We start from the raw sequence: 26,904 nt of genomic DNA on the forward strand, positions 1-26,904 counted from the left end.
ATGGGACCTACGTTCTCATACGCTATGTCTCCCGAAAGCCAAGAGGACAGAAATAGCAAAGAATACGAAACGCTTTCTCAGGGACAAGTTGACATTCAGGAGGAACCAAGAGAAAATCCTAGGCTCCTTGCAGTTCGCCTCCGTGACAGATATTGTTCTGAAGGCCAAATTAAAGGACATAAACAGAGTATGGCGCTCCAGGGTAAACGGGAAGTATCGAGACAAAAGAGCTCGACTTCCCCCAATTCTCAAAGAGACTTCGACCATGGACAAAAGTCAAAAGTCTGTCGAAGTCAGTCCCCTTACAACATCCGGCCCCAGGACTCGTCATTCACACAGACGCCTCCTTAACAGGCTGGGGAGGATACTCCCAACACAGGAAAGTCCAGGGACTATGGTCGACTGTCTTTCGACAGCTTCACATCAATGTTCTAGAAGGCCATGGCAGTATTCCTTACTCTAAAGTGTCTGACACCAGCCAAGAACCTTCATATCAGACTGGTTCTAGACAGCGCAGTCATAGTCCACTGCATAAACAGAGGAGGATCACATAAATCACGTCTTGTTAGCGATATTTTCCATGACAGCATCGAACAAGTGGCATTGTCAGCAGTCCATCTAGCGGGAGTGCGGAATGTAGTGGCGGACGCACTTTCGAGGACAACTCCGCTAGAGCCAGAATGGTCCCTGGATCAACACTCATTCAAATGGATCTTATCTCAGGTCCCAGGTCTCCAGGTAGACCTGTTTGCGACGGAGTCCAACCACAAACTATTGTGTTACGTAGCCCCCAACCTGGACCCTCGGGCTTATGCCACAGACGCAATGTCGTTGGATTGGAACACTTGGGAGAGGATTTATTTGTTCTCTCCGATAAATCTTCTGATGAAAGTGTTGGACAAACTCAGGTCTTTCAGGGGCCAAGTAGCTCTGGTAGCCCCCAACTGGCCCAAGAGCAGTTGGTTTCCTCTGTTGGTGGAACTGGGTCTCCACCCTCGACAGATACCCAATCCAATACTAACACAAGTAGTACAAACTCGCAATGTGTTAGCTTCCTCAAGAATTCAGAGTGCCCTAACTTTATGGACTTCATGAAATTTGCAGCCCAAAGAGGTGCTGCTATTGATCCCCAAAATACCCTGTTTTTGGAATCAGACAAAAGGGAATCTACCCTCCGACAATATGACTCGGCTGTTAAAAAACTTGCAGAGTTTTTAAGGGACTCAAAGGTTGAAAAGATGACTATGAATCTGACAGTCACCTTACAGCCAATACCATCACTACGATTAAATCAGCCTTGAAAAAGATTTTCCATATTGGTTTTGATATTGACCTTACGGATTCATACTTCTCGTCAATCCCAAAAGCCTGCGCCAGATTGAAACCATCAACTCGCCCTAGCGCAGTTTCCTGGTTTTTGAATGATGTCCTTAAGCTGGCCTCTGACACTCTTAACGAATCTTGCCATTACATAGAGTTATTAAGAAAGACCTTGCTCCTATTGAGCCTAGCTTCTGGCGCCAGAATTTCAGAACTACTGTATCAGCTTTGACTGGAGACCCAGGCCATATTGAGTTTCTCTCTTCAGGAGAAGTCCTTCTCTCCCCTGACAAAGTTTTCTTGGCTAAAAATGAGGACCCTCAGAACAGATGGTCCTCCTGGAAGATTGTTCCACTTCATCAAGACCCATCCTTGTGTCCAGTTACCACCCTGAAATCCTACTTAAAGAGAACTTCCATGAAGTCCACAGGGCCCTTATTCATTAGAGAGAAAAGAAGGAACCATTACCCTGAAAGGAATCAGACAACAGATTCTTTATTTTATTAAACAGGCTAACCCTGAATCATTTCCCAATGTCCATGATATACGAGCTGTAGCTACTTCAGTTAATTTCTTCCACCACATGAATTTTGATGAGCTTACGAAATATACAGGCTGGAAGTCCCCTAAAGTTTTTAAACGCCACTACCTAAAACCTTTGGAAGCTCTAAAATTTGCTACAGTAGCAGCCGGGAATGTGGTTCCTCCTGAAAAGTAATGAGTCTTAATCACAACGTCTTGCCCTATCCTCCTTCCTCCTACCTGCCTTACTTATTGTTCCTACTTGGTTTTGGTTTTGTTTTACTTGAGCTACACCCTTATGGTGTATTATTTTATACTCCTGTTAATGATCTTACCTTACCACGAATTGTTTTTGTTTATACCTGTTATTAGTTTTACTCTCCCACGAGTTGGTTTTGTTATCTGACCATTAAGGATGTTTTTTATTTTGCTCTGCATCATTATTTGCCTGGCCTTTCCAGCCATCCCTAGTGTGGGATTTTGCCATTATTGTATTTAATTTTCCCTTAATTTTTGAGAGCACTTACCTTCAGGATTCCTTATATTCTTGTTCTTGAATTAAACATGTTTTGGTATTATTTTGTATTTAATTACTTCCCTTCAGGTATTGTGCCAAGTTTGGGCCCCTATTCTCTGGTACTATTTCACTGGGCGGCACAGGTCAGAGCCCAGAAAAGGGATTTTGACGAAGGAAAAATCTATTTCTGGGCGAGAGACCTGTGCCGCCCAGTGAACCCACCCTTCTCCCTCCCTCTTGGGCCCCAATCTTGGGTGCTATAAGGAGTGACGTCACAGGCGTGGGTTGGAATGTTGGTAGTAGAGATCGGAGTTAGGTGTTGAACGGTACCTCGCTGTAATAGGGACATTGGAAGGAGATATCTAAATGGTGCGAGGCCTCTGGTTGTGATTTATCACGCCCCAGTATATTATACCGACACCTATTAGGTGAGCGAGCTGGGTTCAACCTAGCATTCCTATACAATTTTTTCTCTGGTAAATTCATAGCAGTTTAACCTTAGAAATGATGTAAAAGGAGCATTTCACTGGGCGGCACAGGTCTCTCGCCCAGAAATAGATTTTTCCTTCGTCAAAATCCCTTTATCAACCTTACCGTACAATTGTTTAACAACATAGTTTCGTTCAAAAAAGAGTAAATATAAGGCCAATAAAATGCTCAGAATACTGGGGTTTCAGTGAGCTTTATAACCAAACAAATTCTATGACCAATACAATACAATTGATAGAAGCGAGTTTTCCACCAGGTGAACGAGTTGGTTTCCTTTTTTCACTCGCCAGGAAAACACTTTAACTAACTTTCAACAACTGAGCCATGTTGTCACCTGTATTATCATCGGAAAAAATAAAAAAAAAACTTGAAATACAATAACTTACCATGGGAAGGACTTTTGTTTCTTTCTCTTGACTGCCGGCTCTGCCAGCTGTTCTGGTTGCCCACTCTTGGGGACTTCAACGTCTTCAGCTACTCGTGAAACATCAAGGGTTGCTGTTTGTTTCAGTAGATTTTTGCGCTCGGCTTCTTTGCGTTTTGCCTCCTCTGAAACATTTAAATAAAAGAGGAAGTTGATGTTTTAAGCAGCTGTTATGTTTCAGTTTTCTAAAATATCATTTCCTATCAGAGCTGGATGATAAAATAAGACACAATATTGAAACCAAATTAATATCACACCCCTATTAACAGTAAATTACAGTTGAATAGTCTTCAATCAGCATCTTCACCTCCAACTATGTAATCCCAAGGGTTTTATTAGAATTCTCCTACTCCTGTCTTTCCTACAACTTTTCTTCCACATACTGTATCTTGAATTATCTCCAGTCATCAGTTTCATCATTCACACCCTAGTAATTCTGGGTCTCCCAACTCTACTAATATCCTGAGACCATAGTAAAAATATACCAAATCTCAACGACAATAAAAATAATCAATTACAATAACAAAGTAAGTAATGACTGCAACAATTTACAAATATGACAATAAGAGATTACAGGTACTAAGCTTGAGCAAATTTATAATAGAATACAGTACCTTATCAGAATTGAATCGAACTCCATGTACCAGTAATTCTAAGTATCATATTATATTATGAAGAATGAAAATGATTATACAATAATGTAGTGAATATAGTATATAGTTGATGATATGATTAAACAATGTGATAATCTAAAACGCTTTACTTTGTTTCTCCATAGCTTTTTGAATTCTGGACACTCGTTTGAACTTTGGCGATGCTTTCCTGAAGAGCTGAATGATTATTAGAGTAGGTGGAAAAGTGATGAGGTTTGATATCATGCCCACTCCAATCTGCAGAGGAGAAAATAAGGTACGTAAATTAGATATCAATTTAAGATGTCATGTCAATGTAATCAAAGAGAGTGAATGTGAGAGGATGCCTTTTGAGGTTTTGTAGGCAATATGTTCATAATTAAGACCACATAAATGTGTAGATATTAAAACTGAAAGAAAGTAAATAGGCAAACTTGAAAGAAAGGAATACGTGTCTCTAATATGGAATTGATTAAGAAAGTCGATTACAAACAAAGCTAATGATCTAATTAGGTTATGTATACCATGCTGTATTAGGTCATTATCAATACTTGTTCTTATCATTATTATTACCAACCAAATTTTAACCACTTTTGCATAAGCCATATGCTAAAATCTTAGGATCCCATGGGAAGGAAATAAGTATGGAGATCAATACAAAAGTGAAGAATAACCTATAAACTTGAAAAACAAAGATAAAAGGAGTTTTACGAAGGAAATACCTAATTTGGGAAGTGCTGCGTGGTCTCCGGGACCTTACTCCTCCCTAGCCTCACACAGGGAAGTGAAACAATTGGTTCTCAATTGGGAATGCGAGAGGGCTATGGGCACAAGCTGATGGACAGGTAGCATTGGCTCTGACTGGAGTACTGGTTCTTGGAGACCACACAGCATATTAACCCCAAAAACAAATAAGACATACCCAATGAACTACTCAAGTTAGAACTACTCAACAATGAATAATGCACCACTAATTTGATTTCTTTTTCTCATGTAATTCTGCAGTAAAATTTGTGGCCACAATAGGAAGTGCACCTCTGCACTCGGTGCCAAACCTGGATTGGGAGCCATCAGTGAAAATAAAATCAGAATGATAACACCACTTCATGTACCATTAATATGTTTAAGTGCTCTTCATCCACTTTATTTATTTTTCAGTAATATAGGTTCAGTACTAAAAGAGGCTACGACTAGAAACCTCAGAGAGCTTCACCAACTATCTTAGTCTTTTTTTCAAGGAAGAAGTCAACTGAAATTTCCAAGCACTTGTGTTACTTACTGCTGCTGGACTGACAGAGAAAGGTCCAAGAGCAAGACCACCAGATCCTGGTTCCTCAGGTATAACCCCAAAGAACATGGCATTAGTAACCATACTTAAATACAGGAGAGCCATACATGCAGTTATCCTCTGAACTCTGGTAAATCTGGAAAAAAAAGTATAACGCCAATTAATACGTATGCACTACATTCTTTAAAAAAATATAGCTTAAATGAATACATATGCTGATATTAATGAAATTTTATAATATAATACATTTATGAGACGTAATAAAAACTTATGAAGTAAATGGGGTATTACCTGGATCGAGCTGGACGAGCAAAGACCGAAAACCAAAGGTGTCCATCATAAAGGTTCTTATGGGAAGTCGTTTGAAAAAGATGTTTGAATTCCTTCTTTTGGACGTCTCCAGCTACAGGTAGGAGACGATCAATCTGGAAATATAATGACATTATCAAGAATATTCATTGGTAATGCATCTTTAGGTCTTATCTAGTGAATGCCTCAAACTATAGATGCATTCATGAATTATTTCGTTCAAGAATTCATTCATAACTGAATTATCAGTCAAGAATTCATTCACAAATGCATTATCTAGGCCAAGAATCTATTTACAACTGAATTACTTAAAAATTCATTCACAACTGAATTATTTCAGTTAACAATTCATTCACATTTGAATGTTCTAAGTCAAGAATTCCTTCACATATGAATGATCTAAGTCAAGAATTCATTCAAAACTGAATTACCTAAGTCGAATTTCATTAACACCTCAATTATCTACGTCAACAATCCATTCGCAACTGAATTACCTGCATCAAGAAATCATTCAGAACTTTTAAATGCTACACAAGAAAAACAAGCAATATTTGGTGAAGCAATGAGAGTTAATACTGTGCATTAACTTTAATGTAATATACGTAAAGACTTGCTAGAGTTTTTTCTATAACTCTGTTTCATGATTACCTTTGAGTCATCATGCTCAACTGCAAACCACCTGTTGCAGATAAATTCATACTTCTGTCCAGTCTGCACATCTCTGATTATGATGTATCTCAGGTACCATGAAGCCATTTTACCCTTGAAATAACAAGAAAGATGTTTAATGACCATATTTTTGTAGTAATAAACATTAAGCTTTCAATTTCTTTAACACTAGATGCATTTTCTATAAAACCATTTAGTCCAAATATTTTGCATGATAGAAATTTTGAGCCTGGCTCAGCTATACTGTATAAAAATATACTGATTTTATATGCATTTCCTTTCTATAGAATTATAATCAAAATGGATCTTATTATACTGATTAATTAAAGTGACATTACACAATATCACCATAAATATCTCTAAAATGGAAAAGATATTTCACCTTGCCAGAGTTGTCATGCCACACCCTGAGGTACTGTAAACTCCCCAAGGCTCCTGGAACTGCCATCACAAAGATGTCTATGGCATTTCTTTTAAATATTGGACGTGATGGGTCCTCAAAGGTTCTCACGCTAGACTCTGCCTCATCTCCCGAGAGAGTGAATTGAACTTTGCTCTTTGTGGCAGCTTCTTCATTACCTCCAGTAAACACCATGATCTCATAAAGGTACTGGAAATAGAGAAAATATATGGGAGATAAGTGAATTTTATATTTTTAGGCAATGAATATAATACTGTATTATTGCACATTCTGGAGTGGGAGTGCGCTATTAACAACCATTGCACAAGACAGATGTTCAGTATTCTATGTATGAAGGTGAATGTTGTATGATTAATGGCTTAATGTGAAACCTACGTGTTGATTGGCTGAATGAAATCTAAAAGTGATAGGGGCCAATGACTTTACATCTACTGTATGTGGTGTGATAAAAATTTATACAAATATATAAGTTATTGTTTATATGGTAATGATTCAAAACTGCAAATGAGTTTCTTGACTTTTTCATATATCTAAATATTGTTATATAGCACTTGATTCACATTAAAATACTGAAAAATATATAATTCTTATGAAAAATCCTAGTTTGATAACCAATGACAAGATTGTTAGGTTGATGTTGAATATTATGTGCTGAGTTTCTATATACTAAAATAGGAAAACAACAAAAATAAATCTTGAAGTTGAAGCCATCTTAAAAATGTAAGGGAATTATATCATTTGGAATTATTGGAATCTTAATGGTTGGCATATAATATTATCTATTTGTGTCATCGAAACACCAGATGGCTAAAGAAATTTAATTTGCTTCTTGGTGTAAAATCCAGACTGCATGTGTCATAAAGCTCCCTTGGTTTTCACATTACACAACCTTCAGGTAATCCTGTCTTGTGAAAATATCAAAATTACAGTATACAAACTTTTTTTCTTTAATTTTTAGGCTCGTCAATAGACTATCAGAAATTTGATGATGAATTAGAATCATAGCATAACATAAAATTATTCAAAGAATTTGTTAACATGCAGAAGGGCATTTAGGTGCTGATAAGGGTAATTTAAGACAAAGCTACCCTTGAACCAATAAGCTAACTTAGTTCTCTGATAAAAACACATTTTTATTGATCAGGTGAGTTATTTTCTATGTTACATTCTATTGCCAATAAACAACATTCATTTACTTAACCAAAAAGAAAATCCTGTATTCATAGATTTCCTTTTGCTTATACTAATAATGTATTCAAGAGAATTAACTTATTTAGGGTTAAGAACATTATTGATTTTATAAATTAGTAAACACTTATGAGGGAGATAAGGTCTCAACAGATGGGAAGTAGAATTAGTAGATCTTTTTCCCACCTCTTACAACAATCTGTTCACTTTATTAATGAAAAGATTGGAAAAATTTTATTTTCATTAGTAAAATAAATTTTTGAATATACTTACCCGATGATCATGTAGCTGTCAACTCCGTTGCCCGACAGAAATCTACGGTCGGGATACGCCAGCGATCGCTATACAGGTGGGGGTGTACTCACCAGCGCCATCTGTGGTCAGGTACTCCAGTACTTCTTGTCAACAAGACCTCAATTTTCTCCTCGGTCCACTGGTTCTCTATGGGGAGGAAGGGCGGGTCATTTAAATCATGATCATCGGGTAAGTATATTCAAAAATTTATTTTACTAATGAAAATAAATTTTTTCAATATTAATCTTACCCGATGATCATGTAGCTGATTCACACCCAGGGTGGTGGGTGGAGACCAGTATACATGTTAACAAAGAAGCTAAGTATCCCGTATTTCATTTTTATTAGTTATTCAAAATAACAATAAAAAATAAATAAGTACCTGGTAAGGAAGTCGACTTGAACCATTACTCTGCCTTTAATAAGTACGTCTTCCTTATTGAGCGTAGCGGTCCTCTTAGGATGCTGAACGACTCTTAGGTGCTGAAGTATAAAGGGCTGCAACCCATACTAAAGGACCTCATCACAACCTCTAACCTAGGCGCTTCTCAAGAAAGAATTGACCACCCGCCAAATCAACCAGGATGCGGAAGGCTTCTTAGCCGACCGTACAACCCAAAAACAACAATAAAAGCAATCAAGAGAAAGGTTAAAAAGGTTATGGGATTATGGGAATGTAGTGGCTGAGCCCTCACCTACTACTGCACTCGCTGCTACGAATGGTCCCAGGGTGTAGCAGTTCTCGTAAAGAGACTGGACATCTTTGAGATAGAATGATGCGAACACTGACTTGCTTCTCCAATAGGTTGCATCCATAACACTCTGCAGAGAACGGTTCTGTTTGAAGGCCACTGAAGTAGCCACAGCTCTCACTTCATGTGTCCTTACCTTCAGTAAAGCAAGGTCTTCTTCCTTCATATGAGAATGAGCTTCTCTAATCAGAAGCCTGATGTAGTAAGAAACTGCGTTCTTAGACATTGGTAGCGAAGGCTTCTTAACAGCACACCATAAGGCTTCTGATTGTCCTCGTAAGGGTTTTGACCTTTTCAGATAGTACCTAAGAGCTCTGACTGGGCAAAGTACTCTCTCCAGCTCGTTACCCACCAAGTTGGATAGGCTAGGGATCTCGAACGATTTAGGCCAAGGACGTGAAGGAAGCTCGTTTTTAGCCAAAAAACCGAGCTGCAAGGAACATGTAGCCGTTTCCGATGTGAAACCTATGTTCCTGCTGAAGGCGTGGATCTCACTTACTCTCTTAGCTGTTGCTAGGCATACTAGGAAAAGAGTTTTTAATGTGAGGTCCTTGAAAGAGGCTGATTGGAGCGGTTCAAATCTAGATGACATCAGGAACCTTAGGACCACCTCTAGATTCCAGCCTGGAGTGGACAACCGACGTTCCTTAGAGGTCTCAAAAGACCTAAGGATGTCCTGCAGATCTTTGTTGGAGGAAAGATCCAAGCCTCTGTGGCGGAAAACCGCTGCCAACATACTTCTGTAACCCTTGATCGTAGGAGCTGATAGGGATCTAACGTTCCTTAGATGTAACAGGAAGTCAGCAATCTGGGTTACAGTGGTACTGGTTGAGGAAACTGCATTGGCCTTGCACCAGCTTCTGAAGACTTCCCATTTAGATTGATAGACTCTGAGAGTGGATGTCCTCCTAGCTCTAGCAATCGCTCTGGCTGCCTCCTTCGAAAAGCCTCTAGCTCTTGAGAGTCTTTCGATAGTCTGAAGGCAGTCAGACGAAGAGCGTGGAGGCTTGGGTGTACCTTCTTTACGTGAGGTTGACGCAGAAGGTCCACTCTTAGAGGGAGAGTCCTGGGAACGTCGACCAGCCATTGCAGTACCTCTGTGAACCATTCTCTCGCGGGCCAGAGGGGAGCAACCAACGTCAGCCGTGTCCCTTTGTGAGAGGCGAATTTCTGAAGTACCCTGTTGACAATCTTGAACGGCGGGAATGCATACAGGTCGAGATGGGACCAATCCAGCAGAAAAGCATCCGCGTGAACTGCTGCCGGGTCTGGAATCGGAGAACAATACAATGGGAGCCTCTTGGTCATCGAGGTAGCGAACAGATCTATGGTTGGCTGACCCCACAGGGACCAAAGTCTGCTGCAAACATTCTTGTGAAGGGTCCACTCTGTGGGGATGACCTGACCCTTCCGGCTGAGGCGATCTGCCATGACATTCATATCGCCCTGAATGAACCTCGTTACCAGCGTGAGCCTTCGATCTTTTGACCAAATGAGGAGGTCCCTTGCGATCTCGAACAACTTCCTCGAATGAGTCCCCCCCTGCTTGGAGATGTAAGCCAAGGCTGTGGTGTTGTCGGAGTTCACCTCCACCACCTTGTTTAGCTGGAGGGACTTGAAGTTCATTAAGGCCAGATGAACCGCCAACAACTCCTTGCAATTGATGTGGAGTGTCCTTTGCTCCTGATTCCATGTTCCCGAGCATTCCTGTCCGTCCAATGTCGCACCCCAGCCCGAGTCTGATGCGTCCGAGAAGAGATGGTGGTCGGGGGTCTGAACAGCTAACGAAAGACCTTCCTTGAGAAGAATGCTGTTCTTCCACCACGTTAGAGTAGACCTCATCTCTTCGGAAACAGGAATTGAGACCGTCTCTAGCGTCATGTCCTTGATCCAGTGAGCAGCCAGATGATACTGAAGGGGGCGGAGGTGGAGTCTCCCTAACTCGATGAACAGGGTCAGCGATGAAAGTGTCCCTGTTAGACTCATCCACTGCCTTACTGAGCATCGGCTCCTTCTCAGCATGCTCAGGATGCACTCTAGGGCTTGGTTGATCCTTGGGGCCGACGGAAAAGCCCGAAAAGCTCGACTCTGAATCTCCATACCCAGGTAAACAATGGTCTGGGATGGGACGAGCTGGGACTTCTCTAAATTGACCAGGAGGCCCAGTTCCTTAGTCAGATCCATAGTCCATCTGAGATTCTCCAGACAGCGACGACTTGTGGGAGCTCTTAAAAGCCAGTCGTCTAAATAGAGGGAGGCTCTGATGTCTGCCAAGTGAAGGAATTTCGCAATATTCCTCATCAGTCGCGTAAACACAAGAGGTGCCGTGCTTAGGCCAAAACACAGGGCTTGGAACTGGTACACAACCTTTCCATAGACGAATCTCAGGAAAGGTTGGGAGTCTGGATGGATGGGGACGTGAAAGTATGCGTCTTTCAGGTCTAACGAGACCATCCAGTCCTCCTGCCTGACCGCTGCTAGGACCGACTTCGTCGTCTCCATAGTGAACGTCTGCTTGGTGACATAAGCATTGAGCGCACTGACGTCCAGCACCGGTCTCCAACCTCCTGTCTTCTTGGCTACCAGGAAGAGACGGTTGTAAAAGCCCGGGGATTGATGGTCCCGGACTATGACCACTGCCTCCTTTTGTAGCAAGAGCGACACCTCTTGTTGCAACGCTAGCCTCTTGTCCTTCTCCTTGTAGTTGGGAGAGAGGTTGATGGGAGATGTAGCTAGAGGGGGATTGCGGCAGAACGGAATTCTGTATCCCTCCCTCAGCCACTTCACAGACTGAGCGTCTGCACCACTGCTCTCCCAAGCTTGCCAGAAGGTCTTGAGTCTGGCTCCTACAGCTGTCTGGAGAGGAGGGCAGTCAAAACTTGCCTCTTGTGGACTTGGAATCCTTCTTGGACTTGCCACGGTGACTGTCTGCACGGGTACCTCCTCTGCTGGAGGTTCTGCCACGAAAGGGCGGGATGAACCTGGAAGCAGGTGTATCAACTGCTAGAGGGCGGTAAGGTTTAGTCACGGAAGGTAAGGTCTTAGCCTTACGTGCAGAAGAAGCCATGAGGTCATGCGTATCCTTCTGGAGAAGAGAGGCAGCCATCCCCTTAATTAACTCCTCCGGAAACAGACACTTGGACAGAGGAGCAAAAAGTAACTTTGACCTCTGGCAAGGGGTGATACCAGCAGATAAGAAGGAGCACAGATGTTCTCTTTTCTTGAGGACCCCTGATACATAAGAAGCCGCAAGCTCGCCAGACCCATCCCGTATTGCCTTGTCCATGCTGGACATGATCAGCATGGCTGAGTCCTTGTCAGAAGGGGCAGTCTTCCTGCTTAAGGCTCCCAGACACCAATCGAGGAAGTTGAATATCTCGAAGGCACGAAAGACTCCCCTTAACATGTGATCAAGATCTGAAGAGGACCAGCAGATATTCGAACGTCTCATAGCCAACCTGCGGGGAGAGTCAACCAGACTTGAGAAGTCGGCCTGGGCAGAGGCAGGAACCCCCAAGCCAGGTTCCTCTCCCGTGGCATACCAGACGCCCGACTTAGAAGCCAGCTTGGGAGGAGGAAACACAAAAGAGGTCCTTCCCAGTTGCTTCTTGGACTGCAACCAATCCCCCATAACCCTCAAAGCTCTCCTTGATGATCTGGCAAGAACAAGCTTGGTGAAGGCAGGCGCAGTAGACTGCATGCCCAGAGCAAACTCGGAGGGAGGAGAACGAGGGGTTGCAGACACAAAGTGTTCAGGGTACAACTCTCTGAACAAAGCAAGGACTTTGCGGAAGTCTAAGGAGGGTGGCGAAGACTTGTGTCCTTCAACATCAGAATGAGGATCATCAAGATGAGCAGCTTCATCCTCAGAAGCCTCCTCACCCGACAGTTGAGTTGTAAGAGGCAAAGGCAGAGCAGCAAGCTGAACGGCTGAATCCTGCAGAACGGGTGCATGCGTACCTGCGGATCCATCATCATGCCTCTGCTGGACAGACTGTGAGCTGGCAACAACAAAAGCAGAGGGCCGGTGTGAGGGAGGGTCTGCGGTGGGCTGAGGAGCATGCGGTGTGGTATGCAGAGCATGCTGTGAGGCATGCGGCTCATGCTGCATGGCATGCGGCTCATGCTGCATGGGATGCGGCTCATGCTGCATGGTATGCGGCTCATGCTGCATGGCATGCGGCTCATGCTGCATGGGATGAGGCTCATGCTGCATGGTATGAGGCTCATGCTGCATGGAATGCGGCTCATGCTGCATGGAATGCGGAGCATGCTGTAAGGTCTGCAGAGCATGCTGCATGGGCTGAGGAGAATGCCGCATAGTGCTGGAACCCGGCAACTCCCGATGCGGCAGCTCACGCATGTAAGCAGAGGGTGCAGCACGAACATGCGTCTGGCAGTGAGGACTGCGCAACGGTGGAGGAGCTCTCACAGGAGGAGGGGTGTTAACCTTCTCTGCCTGATACTCCTGCATAAAAGCCGCAAGCTGAGACTGCATAGTCTGCAGCATGGACCACTGAGGGTCTACTGTGGTTGGAGCAGAGGCCTGTTGAGGGACCACTCTACCTCTCTTGGGAGGTGTGCAGTCATCAGATGACTGCGGCGAGTCCGAACTGACCCAGTGGCTACACCTGGGCCGTTGGACTAGCTCTGAAGGGACTTTACGCTTGAGCGGTCGTGAGACCTTAGTCCACCGTTTCCTCCTGGAAACCTCTTCCACAGACGAGGAATGTAAGGGCTCATTCGTCTGGGAGTGAAAGGGACGATCCTTAGCAGATACGTCCGCAACCACTGAGGATACATCTGTGCGCCGTATCAAGGCCTGCCGAACCCTTTGGTCCTTCGACATTGCTTCTCCCCTGGGCTTGGGAGCTTGCAAGAGGTCCCGGACTGGGAGGACGACTGGCACGCACAGATGTATCCTCATGCGCAACACTGACACTGACACTATGCACAGCACTTGCACTAACACTTCCCACTGCACTCTTCGCTTTCAGCTCTCTGACAGCTGCCAAGAGCTGATTGCGGTCACTAACCAACGACTCCACCTTATCACCGAGAGCCTGAATGGCACGCAACATATCAGCCATTGCAGGCTGAGCACTCGTAGCAGGTTCGGGGGTCACCACCACAGGGGAAGGAAAAGGTTGAGGGGCATGGGGAGAGGAAATATCCAAAGAGCGAGAAGAACTCCTCCTATCTCTCTCCTTCTCTAACCTACGAGTATATCTGAGGAATTCATTAAAATCGAATTCCGAAAGCCCAGCACATTCCCCACATCGATCTTCCAATTGACAGGATTTTCCCCTACAATTGGAACATACGGTGTGAGGATCAACAGAGGCCTTCGGAAGACGCCTATTACAAGTCCTAACACTACATCGCCTGTATTTAGGAACTTGGGAATGGTCAGACATCTTGAATTTTAGAAGTAGTCAAAGGGGGAATTCCAAAGTAAAGCAAAGATCGTTAACCAATGAATCAAATTAATACCAAAAGCTTGCTAAGCTAAGGCTAAAGCTTCCTGTACAGCGAAGGCTAAATTTCAGAGCAAATACTTCACCAAATCGTGAACAAAAGACTCCAAAATCAACAGCGTATCCATGTAGGTCTTGCCGGTGGCACGACAGAGGAAAAATTGAGGTCTTGTTGACAAGAAGTACTGGAGTACCTGACCACAGATGGCGCTGGTGAGTACACCCCCACCTGTATAGCGATCGCTGGCGTATCCCGACCGTAGATTTCTGTCGGGCAACGGAGTTGACAGCTACATGATCATCGGGTAAGATTAATATTGAAAACGTCAAAGTATTGTTTGTTTTATAAGTATTAGCATTCGATGACATGGTATGCTAGAATGAGAGTCAACAGAACTTACTAGGAGTAAATATGTTCAAATATATTCATGTAATATGAACGCTGAAATGGTGATCCGCATCTGAGTCAATCTTTTCCTCCATATTTTTCTCGCCTTCATGACTCTAGTCTAGAGAAGCTATCAAATTGGATTCTTAATACCTCTCCTTTTATCTATTACTCTTTGTAACTGCAGTAGGCAAGCGACTTGTTTCTGCAGATGAGGTGCTAGCATCTACATTAACACTGGTAAGTAAAAATCAACATTAGCTAGGGGTGGAGCCTACGCCTGGCTGATCTCCACTGCCGTTTAAAACATGATGCAATTGTTTTCAGCTCTATTCAAAGCTCTTGAAGAACTATTAGAAATCTCCATTTCCTGTTCCATGGGAACCCTCTGATACACTACATCATTAACAAAGACATAAAAAGGTTTCTCATGAGTGCTTAGTTCAGTGGGTGGAGGGATATTAGGTTATAAAATGCCAGGCCGGTCTTCTAAGAGCTGACCAGGTCTCAGAAATGTGAGTTTTGCAATGGAAAGATCTGAAGTAATTGAGAAAGCAAGGCTTGAGGAGAGGGTATCAACACTTATACAGTGCTGTGTACCAACAGAACCCTTAACTTACTGGTACATCAGAAATGATGGGCACAACTTGAGGAGTTGAGTGAGAATTCAAAAGACAGCAGGTTATGTTATCATTACTGGCTTTGCTTAAAGACTTGCAAGCCTCTTTATATTGAACAAACAATGCAAGATTAGTAAAATCCAGATGCAGCTCATTGCTAACTGCCCTAACAAGCTTGGTAATAGTAAGTGCGACATTAACAACCTTACCCTCATTGTAATCAACTAGTCTAGACTTCTCTGGCATTTCCCCAAACTATAAGATAATTTTCTTTTACGACTGAAATCTTTTAGTCATTTTCTAACAGAATACATTTCTTCCTAAGAGGAACTGTGCTCACAACGATAATTCAAATCCCACTTTTGTCCCTGGCATGTGACACAAAGAAAATTAAGATCATTATTGCCCAGCAATGAATTCCTTGAGAAACCTTACCAGGAATGCAAAACAAAACCAGAAGATCTCCCTTATTAATTCTTGATTCTTAACACCGATTTATTAATAAAACTCACTAAATCCCAAAATTACCATTTGGAGCGCAGGTAGGACGACTACCAATAAACATGTTGACGGAGAACTGAAAGACAGAGGCGACAAGACTTACCCATGTGTAATTATTGGCATACACCACCACATAACAGCATTACTCCACTATAGAGGGGGAGGACTATCATAAGAAAAGAAAACATGAAATTTTTCAGTTCTTGAGTAGACGTTGACATTTAACCAGCTTTGAAAGAGAAGCAATGTGAAAATCTGGGAAGGCTCATAGTAATAGGTAAATTATTGATCAACAACTTACCTTATCTCTAGGATCATTATCAGGCAAAGGTGTTGCTCCTAATTTGGTAAGATCTTCTTTGTCCTTATATCTCCCCCAGATAAGAACCATTATGTATATGCAGAGAGAGGCAATCATAGTAATGATAATAGTTGGGTTGTCTGCAGCATCTGATGGCAAAATGTAAAGGATATACTTAAATATTTAATCAAAATTTCATCTACATATAGGAGTAAGAACTAAATCTACATAACTAAAAACAGGGAAATTTTTTTTCAATGTAAACTATCTGAAATAAATTACATGATGAGATCAACAAAAATAACTTGGTTAGCTAGATGAAAGAAATAAAATTCACACCGTTTTACCTCATGAAAAACATAACCACACATGAGGTTAAGAAATCATTTGGTTGTATGGTCAATGAGTGACTAACAGAAAATAAATTTGTTGATTACACATCATTTTGATCAACTTACTCATGTTGAGAAGTTTGTTAAAGTCAATCGTATTTGGTTGTGGGAAGAATCCTGATCCAAATGAGGTCAAATGATTGCACGAACAGATGGTGTGAGTGTAGTTAGCATTTAGTACCTACATAAATAAAAATGAACTTAAGTTATAAATGCTTCTGTTAATTTTTAAACAATCCAAAATATATACATCTACTGGTTATATTCATATACAATTTATGTTACAATTATATCGATATATTTCTTTTATAGATGTTAATTGATAATAATGCCCAATATGAAACCTGCCAGTGAACATAAGTGAAGTATTCATTGGGTATTTATTTCTATTAATAGAACATATCATTAACTATTTTAAATATACATTCAATTGAAAGTCACACTGGCTATATTGGGTGTTATTTAATGTAACTATTATATATATGACTCAAAATTACTACAATCACATATGTACTGTATAATATACAGTATAGCTTACTCTACATCCATCACTATCCCATGATTGGGTTTCTCCATTATAAAAGAGGCACGATGAAGTATAACTTCTGACTGTGAAGTTGGTTGACCATTGTCTTGTCATGTTGGTTGCTGTAAGGTTGTACATCTCTGGTTCTTTCCAAAAGGTCTGGAAGATGAATGATTTCTTTTATTCTATATCACTAAAAGCAACAGTGGGTAGTGTGTTGTTTACATGTAAAGATACATAATTTAGTTCTTCCTTTTTATCATACTCATCATTTTATTGTATACATTGATAAAAAGTATTTGTAAGTAACCATTACAATATATGAAAAGAATATCTAAGAAAATTGAAAATTGATTATGAAATGCATGGCTTATCATTTGTAAAGATAAAGGATAAATTGATAAGAAAGCTTACATATCATAGTAAAAACAATGAAATAAAATAAATTGCTTTCAACATAACATGAACAGTTTGTTGCCCAACAATATGAGAAATGATCAATGTAAGAACTCTGTACTACAACAAATAATGTACATCTATTACTATCAACATAGTCTAAACACCAGTTATGTAAAATTACTGTGGTATAGTACAATATCTGATTGTTCATAGTTCAAAAATTATTATTGCCAACAAAATCCAGTAGATTATTTTGAGGTAAAACTCATTACAGTGGTGCTGATTTCCATAACTGATAACTAGTAATAAATTCTGCCTTATCTACAAAGTTCATAATTATCTTACAGAAAAAAACATTAGAGATGCTCCTGCTTCATAGTTTTCTAGACTTTCTTGCTTGGCACAAACTTAGGTAAAGCCCATACTATTCTTAATATACCAATATAAATAAACAAAATGTAATTCAATGCTCACCTCATCATCTGTCTCATTTGCAAATTCACCAACACATATGTAGTATTCTCCAGTGTCGTTTCTCGTGAAATCATTGGTTAAGAATATTTCATATTGGCTGTACCTGAGAATATGAAGAAAATTAACAAGTTGATTTACTTTTAAAAGGGGCCTTAAATAAAATGACTTAGCTTATTTGATAAGAATGTAATAACAAATTTTAAGTTTTTATAGTTTATATATAATAGATTTATTTTAATGTTATTATTCTGAAACTTCTTTTATTATTATAACTACTTGCTAAGCTACAAGTATATTTCCTTTCCTCACTGAGCTATTTTGCCTGTTGTAGCCCTTGGGCTTATAGCATCATGCTTTTCCAACTAAGGTTGTAGCTTATCAAGTAATAATAATAATAATAATAATAATAATAATAATAATAATAATAATAATAATAATAATAATATTAATAATAATAATAATAATAATAAGCTTTTCCTGGTGTCAAGCAGTTTCTTTCAGCTTACTCTTCTGAAAAGACATTCAACTGACACCCCCTTGTGACCCAAAATGTATACCAGATGTAATATAGGAGATGGATAAAGGTCTGGATAATGACCAGCAGGGACTTCTAGAGCATGCTTTTCTTTATTTCACTGGTCACACATATAAGTTAATTAACGGCTATTACTGTATAAAAGGGGAAAAATAAACGTAAAGTAGGGGAGAATTATTTATTAACTTAATATAGTGCATTATTTTAACAAGCAGAGTTAATAAAAGAAAATGGGATGAATAAGTCTTTATATACTGTACTGTATGTAAGTCTTGTTTCTTTGTGACAACAGTTATTGTTCGTTTTTAGTTAAATTTGGGCAAGAAGAAAAGAAAAAGGTATTTTCAACAGGTAAAAAAGAGATATTGCAGCAAACCCCAGTTGAAAGATTTTCAACAATCGATATAACTTACATTTTGTTAGCATGTTCACTACATATTTTATTGCTGTTGTGTATGAGTAATTATCCCATAAACAACAGAGATTGATATATATTCTAAATGTATATGCATATTATTATTATCATTATTACTGACTAAGCTATAACCCTAGTTGGAAAAGCAGGATGCTACAAGCCCAAGGGCTCCCACAAGGAAAGTAGCATGGTTGGCAGCCTGTTGTTAAACCTCACGTTATACATAACGAGAAACTAATATAGAATATGTTTTTCCTATTTTTCTTATTTGAGATTGGAAAGAATATTTATAAATTTCAATGATAACCTCATTTACTTTAGTGTACTAATAAAAAAGTAAATATAGAAAATAAAGAAACTGCATAGGAACATAGTTTTACAATGGTTTAATGCAAAATCAAGGGAGAAATAGATTTGTGTCCCACAGTAAGGAGTGTGTATCCTTTTCACTGTTTGCAAATATCTCCAAAGAACAACAAAAAGCTTTCATCAGCAAGCACAATAACGATACGAGTGTCAAGGATATAGCTAATATATTTGGCAAAAACAAAAGCAGTTGCTAGGTGAATTCAGCATCATAGAGAAGCATAGATATTTTTAGACTATATTTTTCACTGAATAACTTGACAACTTATTTCCTTTCCTCACTGGGCTATTTTCTCTGTTGGTGCCCACAGGCTTATAGCATCCTGCTTTTCCAACTAGGGTTGTAGCTTAGCAAATAATAGTAATTTTAATAATTCCAGGGGTGCCGATTGAACCAGCTCCTTCAAAAAATATTTAAGATAAATTATTACAGTTTGGAAGGACTGATTATATTTAAACATAATGGAATAAATCATGATTTAGACAAAATGCTTAAAAATAAATCATTTTCATTTAGTCTTAATTTTTATTTGCTTTAATTGATTCTATTTTCAAATTATACAAAAAATAACAAACTAATTGATATATAAACTATAAAAACAAATATGATATGAATTATATATTTCGTAAAGTAATGCAATATATTATACATGGGTGTACCATCAAATTACATGTAAATTGAAAAATGTTATTTTCATTAGTAAAATAAATTTTTGAATATACTTACCCGATGATCATGTAGCTGTCAACTCCGTTGCCCGACAGAAATCTACGGTCGGGATACGCCAGCGATCGCTATACAGGTGGGGGTGTACTCACCAGCGCCATCTGTGGTCAGGTACTCCAGTACTTCTTGTCAACAAGACCTCAATTTTCTCCTCGGTCCACTGGTTCTCTATGGGGAGGAAGGGCGGGTCCTTTAAATCATGATCATCGGGTAAGTATATTCAAAAATTTATTTTACTAATGAAAATAACATTTTTCAATATTAATCTTACCCGATGATCATGTAGCTGATTCACACCCAGGGTGGTGGGTGGAGACCAGTATACATGTTAACAAAGAAGCTAAGTATCCCGTATTTCATTTTTATTAGTTATTCAAACTAATGAATAATGTTGTAATTCAAGAGGTATTAGTTTGTTGAGTGTAGTTGGAAAAGTGTATGGTAGAGTACTGATTAATAGGATTAAGGATAAAACAGAGAATGCAATCTTGGAAGTACAGGGTGGTTTTAGAAGAGGTAGGGGTTGTATGAATCAGATTTTTACAGTTAGGCAGATATGCGAGAAATATTTAGCAAAAGGTAAGGAGGTGTATGTTGCGTTTATGGATCTGGAGAAAGCATATGATAGAGTTGATAGGGAAGCAATGTGGAATGTGATGAGGTTATATGGAGTTGGTGGAAGGTTGTTGCAAGCAGTGAAAAGTTTATACAAAGGTAGTAAAGCATGTGTTAGAATAGGAAATGAAGTGAGTGATTGGTTTCCGGTGAGAGTGGGGCTGAGACAGGGATGTGTGATGTCGCCGTGGTTGTTTAACTTGTATGTTGATGGAGTGGTGAGAGAGGTGAATGCTCGAGTGCTTGGACGAGGATTAAAACTGGTAGGCGAGAATGACCATGAATGGGAGGTAAATCAGTTGTTGTTTGCGGATGATACTGTACTGGTAGCAGACACAAGAGAAGCTTGACCGACTAGTGACAGAATTTGGAAGGGTGTGTGAGAGAAGGAAGTTGAGAGTTAATGTGGGTAAGAGTAAGGTTATGAGATGTACGAGAAGGGAAGGTGGTGCAAGGTTGAATGTCATGTTGAATGGAGAGTTACTTGAGGAGGTGGATCAATTTAAGTACTTGGGGTCTATTGTTGCAGCAAATGGTGGAGTGGAAGCAGATGTACGTCAGAGAGTGAATGAAGGTTGCAAAGTTTTGGGGGCAGTTAAGGGAGTAGTAAAAAATAGAGGGTTGGGCATGAATGTAAAGAGAGTTCTATATGAGAAAGTGATTGTACCAACTGTGATGTATGGATCGGAGTCGTGGGGAATGAAAGTGATGGAGAGACAGAAATTGAATGTGTTTGAGATGAAGTGTCTGAGGAGTATGGCTGGTGTATCTCGAGTAGATAGGGTTAGGAACGAAGTGGTGAGGGAGAGAACGGGTGTAAGAAATGAGTTAGCGGCTAGAGTGGATATGAATGTGTTGAGGTGGTTTGGCCATGTTGAGAGAATGGAAAATGGTTGTCTGCTAAAGAAGGTGATGAATGCAAGAGTTGAGGGGAGAAGTACAAGAGGAAGGCCGAGGTTTGGGTGGATGGATGGTGTGAAGAAAGCTCTGGGTGATAGGAGGATAGATGTGAGAGAGGCAAGAGAGCGTGCTAGAAATAGGAATGAATGGCGAGCGATTGTGACGCAGTTCCAGTAGGCCCTGCTGCTTCCTCCGGGGCCTTAGATGACCGCGGAGGTAGCAGCAGTAGGGGAGTCAGCATTATGAAGCTTCATCTGTGGTGGAAATGTGGGAGGTTGGGCTGTGGCACCCTAGCAGTACCAGCTGAACTCGGTTGAGTCCCTGATTAGGCTGAAGGAACATAGAGAGTAGAGGTCCCCTTTTTGTTTTGTTTCATTGTTGGTGTCGGCTACCCCCCAAAATTGGGGGAAGTGCCTTGGTATATAGATAGATAGATTCAAAATAACAATATAAAATAAATAAGTACCTGGTAAGGAAGTCGACTTGAACCATTACTCTGCCTTTAATAAGTACGTCTTCCTTACTGAGCGTAGCGGTCCTCTTAGGATGCTGAACGACTCTTAGGTGCTGAAGTATAAAGGGCTGCAACCCATACTAAAGGACCTCATCACAACCTCTAACCTAGGCGCTTCTCAAGAAAGAATTGACCACCCGCCAAATCAACCAGGATGCGGAAGGCTTCTTAGCCGACCGTACAACCCAAAAACAACAATAAAAGCAATCAAGAGAAAGGTTAAAAAGGTTATGGGATTATGGGAATGTAGTGGCTGAGCCCTCACCTACTACTGCACTCGCTGCTACGAATGGTCCCAGGGTGTAGCAGTTCTCGTAAAGAGACTGGACATCTTTGAGATAGAATGATGCGAACACTGACTTGCTTCTCCAATAGGTTGCATCCATTATGCTCTGCAGAGAACGGTTCTGTTTGAAGGCCACTGAAGTAGCCACAGCTCTCACTTCATGTGTCCTTACCTTCAGTAAAGCAAGGTCTTCTTCCTTCATATGAGAATGAGCTTCTCTAATCAGAAGCCTGATGTAGTAAGAAACTGCGTTCTTAGACATTGGTAGCGAAGGCTTCTTAACAGCACACCATAAGGCTTCTGATTGTCCTCGTAAGGGTTTTGACCTTTTCAGATAGTACCTAAGAGCTCTGACTGGGCAAAGTACTCTCTCCAGCTCGTTACCCACCAAGTTGGATAGGCTAGGGATCTCGAACGATTTAGGCCAAGGACGTGAAGGAAGCTCGTTTTTAGCCAAAAAACCGAGCTGCAAGGAACATGTAGCCGTTTCCGATGTGAAACCTATGTTCCTGCTGAAGGCGTGGATCTCACTTACTCTCTTAGCTGTTGCTAGGCATACGAGGAAAAGAGTTTTTAATGTGAGGTCCTTGAAAGAGGCTGATTGGAGCGGTTCAAATCTAGATGACATCAGGAACCTTAGGACCACGTCTAGATTCCAGCCTGGAGTGGACAACCGACGTTCCTTAGAGGTCTCAAAAGACCTAAGGATGTCCTGTAGATCTTTGTTGGAGGAAAGATCCAAGCCTCTGTGGCGGAAAACCGCTGCCAACATACTTCTGTAACCCTTGATCGTAGGAGCTGATAGGGATCTAACGTTCCTTAGATGTAACAGGAAGTCAGCAATCTGGGTTACAGTGGTACTGGTTGAGGAAACTGCATTGGCCTTGCACCAGCTTCGGAAGACTTCCCATTTAGATTGATAGACTCTGAGAGTGGATGTCCTCCTAGCTCTGGCAATCGCTCTGGCTGCCTCCTTCGAAAAGCCTCTAGCTCTTGAGAGTCTTTCGATAGTCTGAAGGCAGTCAGATGAAGAGCGTGGAGGCTTGGGTGTACCTTCTTTACGTGAGGTTGACGCAGAAGGTCCACTCTTAGAGGGAGAGTCCTGGGAACGTCGACCAGCCATTGCAGTACCTCTGTGAACCATTCTCTCGCGGGCCAGAGGGGAGCAACCAACGTCAGCCGTGTCCCTTTGTGAGAGGCGAATTTCTGAAGTACCCTGTTGACAATCTTGAACGGCGGGAATGCATACAGGTCGAGATGGGACCAATCCAGCAGAAAGGCATCCACGTGAACTGCTGCCGGGTCTGGAATCGGAGAACAATACAATGGGAGCCTCTTGGTCATCGAGGTAGCGAACAGATCTATGGTTGGCTGACCCCACAGGGACCAAAGTCTGCTGCAAACATTCTTGTGAAGGGTCCACTCTGTGGGGATGACCTGACCCTTCCGGCTGAGGCGATCTGCCATGACATTCATATCGCCCTGAATGAACCTCGTTACCAGCGTGAGCCTTCAATCTTTTGACCAAATGAGGAGGTCCCTTGCGATCTCGAACAACTTCCTCGAACGAGTCCCCCCCTGCTTGGAGATGTAAGCCAAGGCTGTGGTGTTGTCGGAGTTCACCTCCACCACCTTGTTTAGCTGGAGGGACTTGAAGTTCATTAAGGCCAGATGAACCGCCAACAACTCCTTGCAATTGATGTGAAGTGTCCTTTGCTCCTGATTCCATGTTCCCGAGCATTCCTGTCCGTCCAATGTCGCACCCCAGCCCGAGTCTGATGCGTCCGAGAAGAGACGGTGGTCGGGGGTCTGAACAGCTAACGAAAGACCTTCCTTGAGAAGAATGCTGTTCTTCCACCACGTTAGAGTAGACCTCATCTCTTCGGACACAGGAATTGAGACCGTCTCTAGCGTCATGTCCTTGATCCAGTGAGCAGCCAGATGATACTGAAGGGGGCGGAGGTGGAGTCTCCCTAACTCGATGAACAGGGCCAGCGATGAAAGTGTCCCTGTTAGACTCATCCACTGCCTTACTGAGCATCGGTTCCTTCTCAGCATGCTCAGGATGCACTCTAGGGCTTGGTTGATCCTTGGGGCCGACGGAAAAGCCCGAAAAGCTCGACTCTGAATCTCCATACCCAGGTAAACAATGGTCTGGGATGGGACGAGCTGGGACTTCTCTAAATTGACCAGGAGGCCCAGTTCCTTGGTCAGCTCCATAGTCCATCTGAGATTCTCCAGACAGCGACGACTTGTGGGAGCTCTTAAAAGCCAGTCGTCTAAATAGAGGGAGGCTCTGATGTCTGCCAAGTGAAGGAATTTCGCAATATTCCTCATCAGTCGCGTAAACACAAGAGGTGCCGTGCTTAGGCCAAAGCACAGGGCTTGGAACTGGTACACAACCTTTCCATAGACGAATCTCAGGAAAGGTTGGGAGTCTGGATGGATGGGGACGTGAAAGTATGCGTCTTTCAGGTCTAACGAGACCATCCAGTCCTCCTGCCTGACCGCTGCTAGGACCGACTTCGTCGTCTCCATCGTGAACGTCTGCTTGGTGACATAAGCATTGAGCGCACTGACGTCCAGCACCGGTCTCCAACCTCCTGTCTTCTTGGCTACCAGGAAGAGACGGTTGTAAAAGCCCGGGGATTGATGGTCCCGGACTATGACCACTGCCTCCTTTTGTAGCAAGAGCGACACCTCTTGTTGCAACGCTAGCCTCTTGTTCTTCTCCTTGTAGTTGGGAGAGAGGTTGATGGGAGATGTAACTAGAGGGGGATTGCGGCAGAACGGAATTCTGTATCCCTCCCTCAGCCACTTCACAGACTGAGCGTCTGCACCTCTGCTCTCCCAAGCTTGCCAGAAGGTCTTGAGTCTGGCTCCTACAGCTGTCTGGAGAGGAAGGCAGTCAAAACTTGCCTCTTGTGGACTTGGAACCCTTCTTGGACTTGCCACGGTGACTGTCTGCACGGGTACCTCCTCTGCTGGAGGTTCTGCCACGAAAGGGCGGGATGAACCTGGAAGCAGGTGTATCAACTGCTAGGGGGCGGTAAGGTTTAGTCACGGAAGGTAAGGTCTTAGCCTTACGTGCAGAAGAAGCCATGAGGTCATGCGTATCCTTCTGGAGAAGAGAGGCAGCCATCCCCTTAATTAACTCCTCCGGAAACAGACACTTGGAAAGAGGAGCAAACAGCAACTCTGACCTCTGGCAAGGGGTGATACCAGCAGATAAGAAGGAGCACAGATGTTCTCTTTTCTTGAGGACCCCTGATACATAAGAAGCCGCAAGCTCGCCAGACCCATCCCGTATTGCCTTGTCCATGCTGGACATGATCAGCATGGCTGAGTCCTTGTCAGAAGGGGCAGTCTTCCTGCTTAAGGCTCCCAGACACCAATCGAGGAAGTTGAATATCTCGAAGGCACGAAAGACTCCCTTTAACATGTGATCAAGATCTGAAAAGGACCAGCAGACCTTCGAACGTCTCATAGCCAACCTGCGGGGAGAGTCAACCAGACTTGAGAAGTCGGCCTGGGCAGAGGCAGGAACCCCCAAGCCAGGTTCCTCTCCCGTGGCATACCAGACGCCCGACTTAGAAGCCAGCTTGGGAGGAGGAAACACAAAAGAGGTCCTTCCCAGTTGCTTCTTGGACTGCAACCAATCCCCCATAACCCTCAAAGCTCTCCTTGATGATCTGGCGAGAACAAGCTTGGTGAAGGCAGGCGCAGTAGACTGCATGCCCAGAGCAAACTCGGAGGGAGGAGAACGAGGGGTTGCAGACACAAAGTGTTCAGGGTACAACTCTCTGAACAAAGCAAGGACTTTGCGAAAGTCTAAGGAGGGTGGCGAAGACTTGTGTCCTTCAACATCAGAATGAGGATCATCTAGATGAGCAGCTTCATCCTCAGAAACCTCCTCACCCGACAGAGGAGTTGTAAGAGGCAAAGGCAGAGCAGCAAGCTGAACGGCTGAAGCCTGCAGAACGGGTGCATGCGTACCTGCGGATCCATCATCATGCCTCTGCTGGACAGACTGTGAGCTGGCAACAACAAAAGCAGAGGGCCGGTGTGAGGGAGGGTCTGCGGTGGGCTGAGGAGCATGCGGTGTGGTATGCAGAGCATGCTGTAAGGCATGCGGTTCATGCTGCATGGCATGCGGCTCATGCTGCATGGGATGCGGCTCATGCTGCATGGTATGCGGCTCATGCTGCATGGCATGCGGCTCATGCTGCATGGGATGAGGCTCATGCTGCATGGAATGCGGCTCATGCTGCATGGTATGCGGAGCATGCTGTAAGGTCTGCAGAGCATGCTGCATGGGCTGAGGAGAATGCCGCATAGTGCTGGAACCCGGCAACTCCCGATGCGGCAGCTCACGCATGTAAGCAGAAGGTGCAGCACGAACATGCGTCTGGCAGTGAGGACTGCGCAACGGTGGAGGAGCTCTCACAGGAGGAGGGGTGTTAACCTTCTCTGCCTGATACTCCTGCATAAAAGCCGCAAGCTGAGACTGCATAGTCTGCAGCATGGACCACTTAGGGTCTACTGTGGTTGGAGCAGAGGCCTGTTGAGGGACCACTCTACCTCTCTTGGGAGGTGTGCAGTCATCAGATGACTGCGGCGAGTCCGAACTGACCCAGTGGCTA

At 42.5% G+C, this 26,904-nt stretch overlaps 1 protein-coding gene across 1 annotated transcript in view; it reads right to left on the reverse strand.

Annotated features, from left to right (window-relative positions):
* Positions 1-26,904, reverse strand: part of LOC137629437 (uncharacterized) — a 319,508-nt gene that overhangs the window by 71,637 nt on the left and 220,967 nt on the right. Inside the window, exons 52-61 of the mRNA XM_068360702.1 lie at positions 17,904-18,006; positions 17,043-17,189; positions 16,571-16,685; positions 16,113-16,261; positions 6,553-6,780; positions 6,150-6,263; positions 5,484-5,617; positions 5,184-5,328; positions 4,036-4,162; positions 3,235-3,397 (exon numbers count right to left, since the gene is read on the reverse strand). Of these exons, the coding sequence (XP_068216803.1) occupies positions 3,235-3,397; positions 4,036-4,162; positions 5,184-5,328; positions 5,484-5,617; positions 6,150-6,263; positions 6,553-6,780; positions 16,113-16,261; positions 16,571-16,685; positions 17,043-17,189; positions 17,904-18,006 (1,425 nt within the window). The remainder of the gene's footprint in view (positions 1-3,234; positions 3,398-4,035; positions 4,163-5,183; positions 5,329-5,483; positions 5,618-6,149; positions 6,264-6,552; positions 6,781-16,112; positions 16,262-16,570; positions 16,686-17,042; positions 17,190-17,903; positions 18,007-26,904) is intronic.

The sequence above is a fragment of the Palaemon carinicauda genome, chromosome 2 (assembly GCF_036898095.1).
Source record: "Palaemon carinicauda isolate YSFRI2023 chromosome 2, ASM3689809v2, whole genome shotgun sequence".
NCBI lineage: Eukaryota > Metazoa > Arthropoda > Malacostraca > Decapoda > Palaemonidae > Palaemon > Palaemon carinicauda.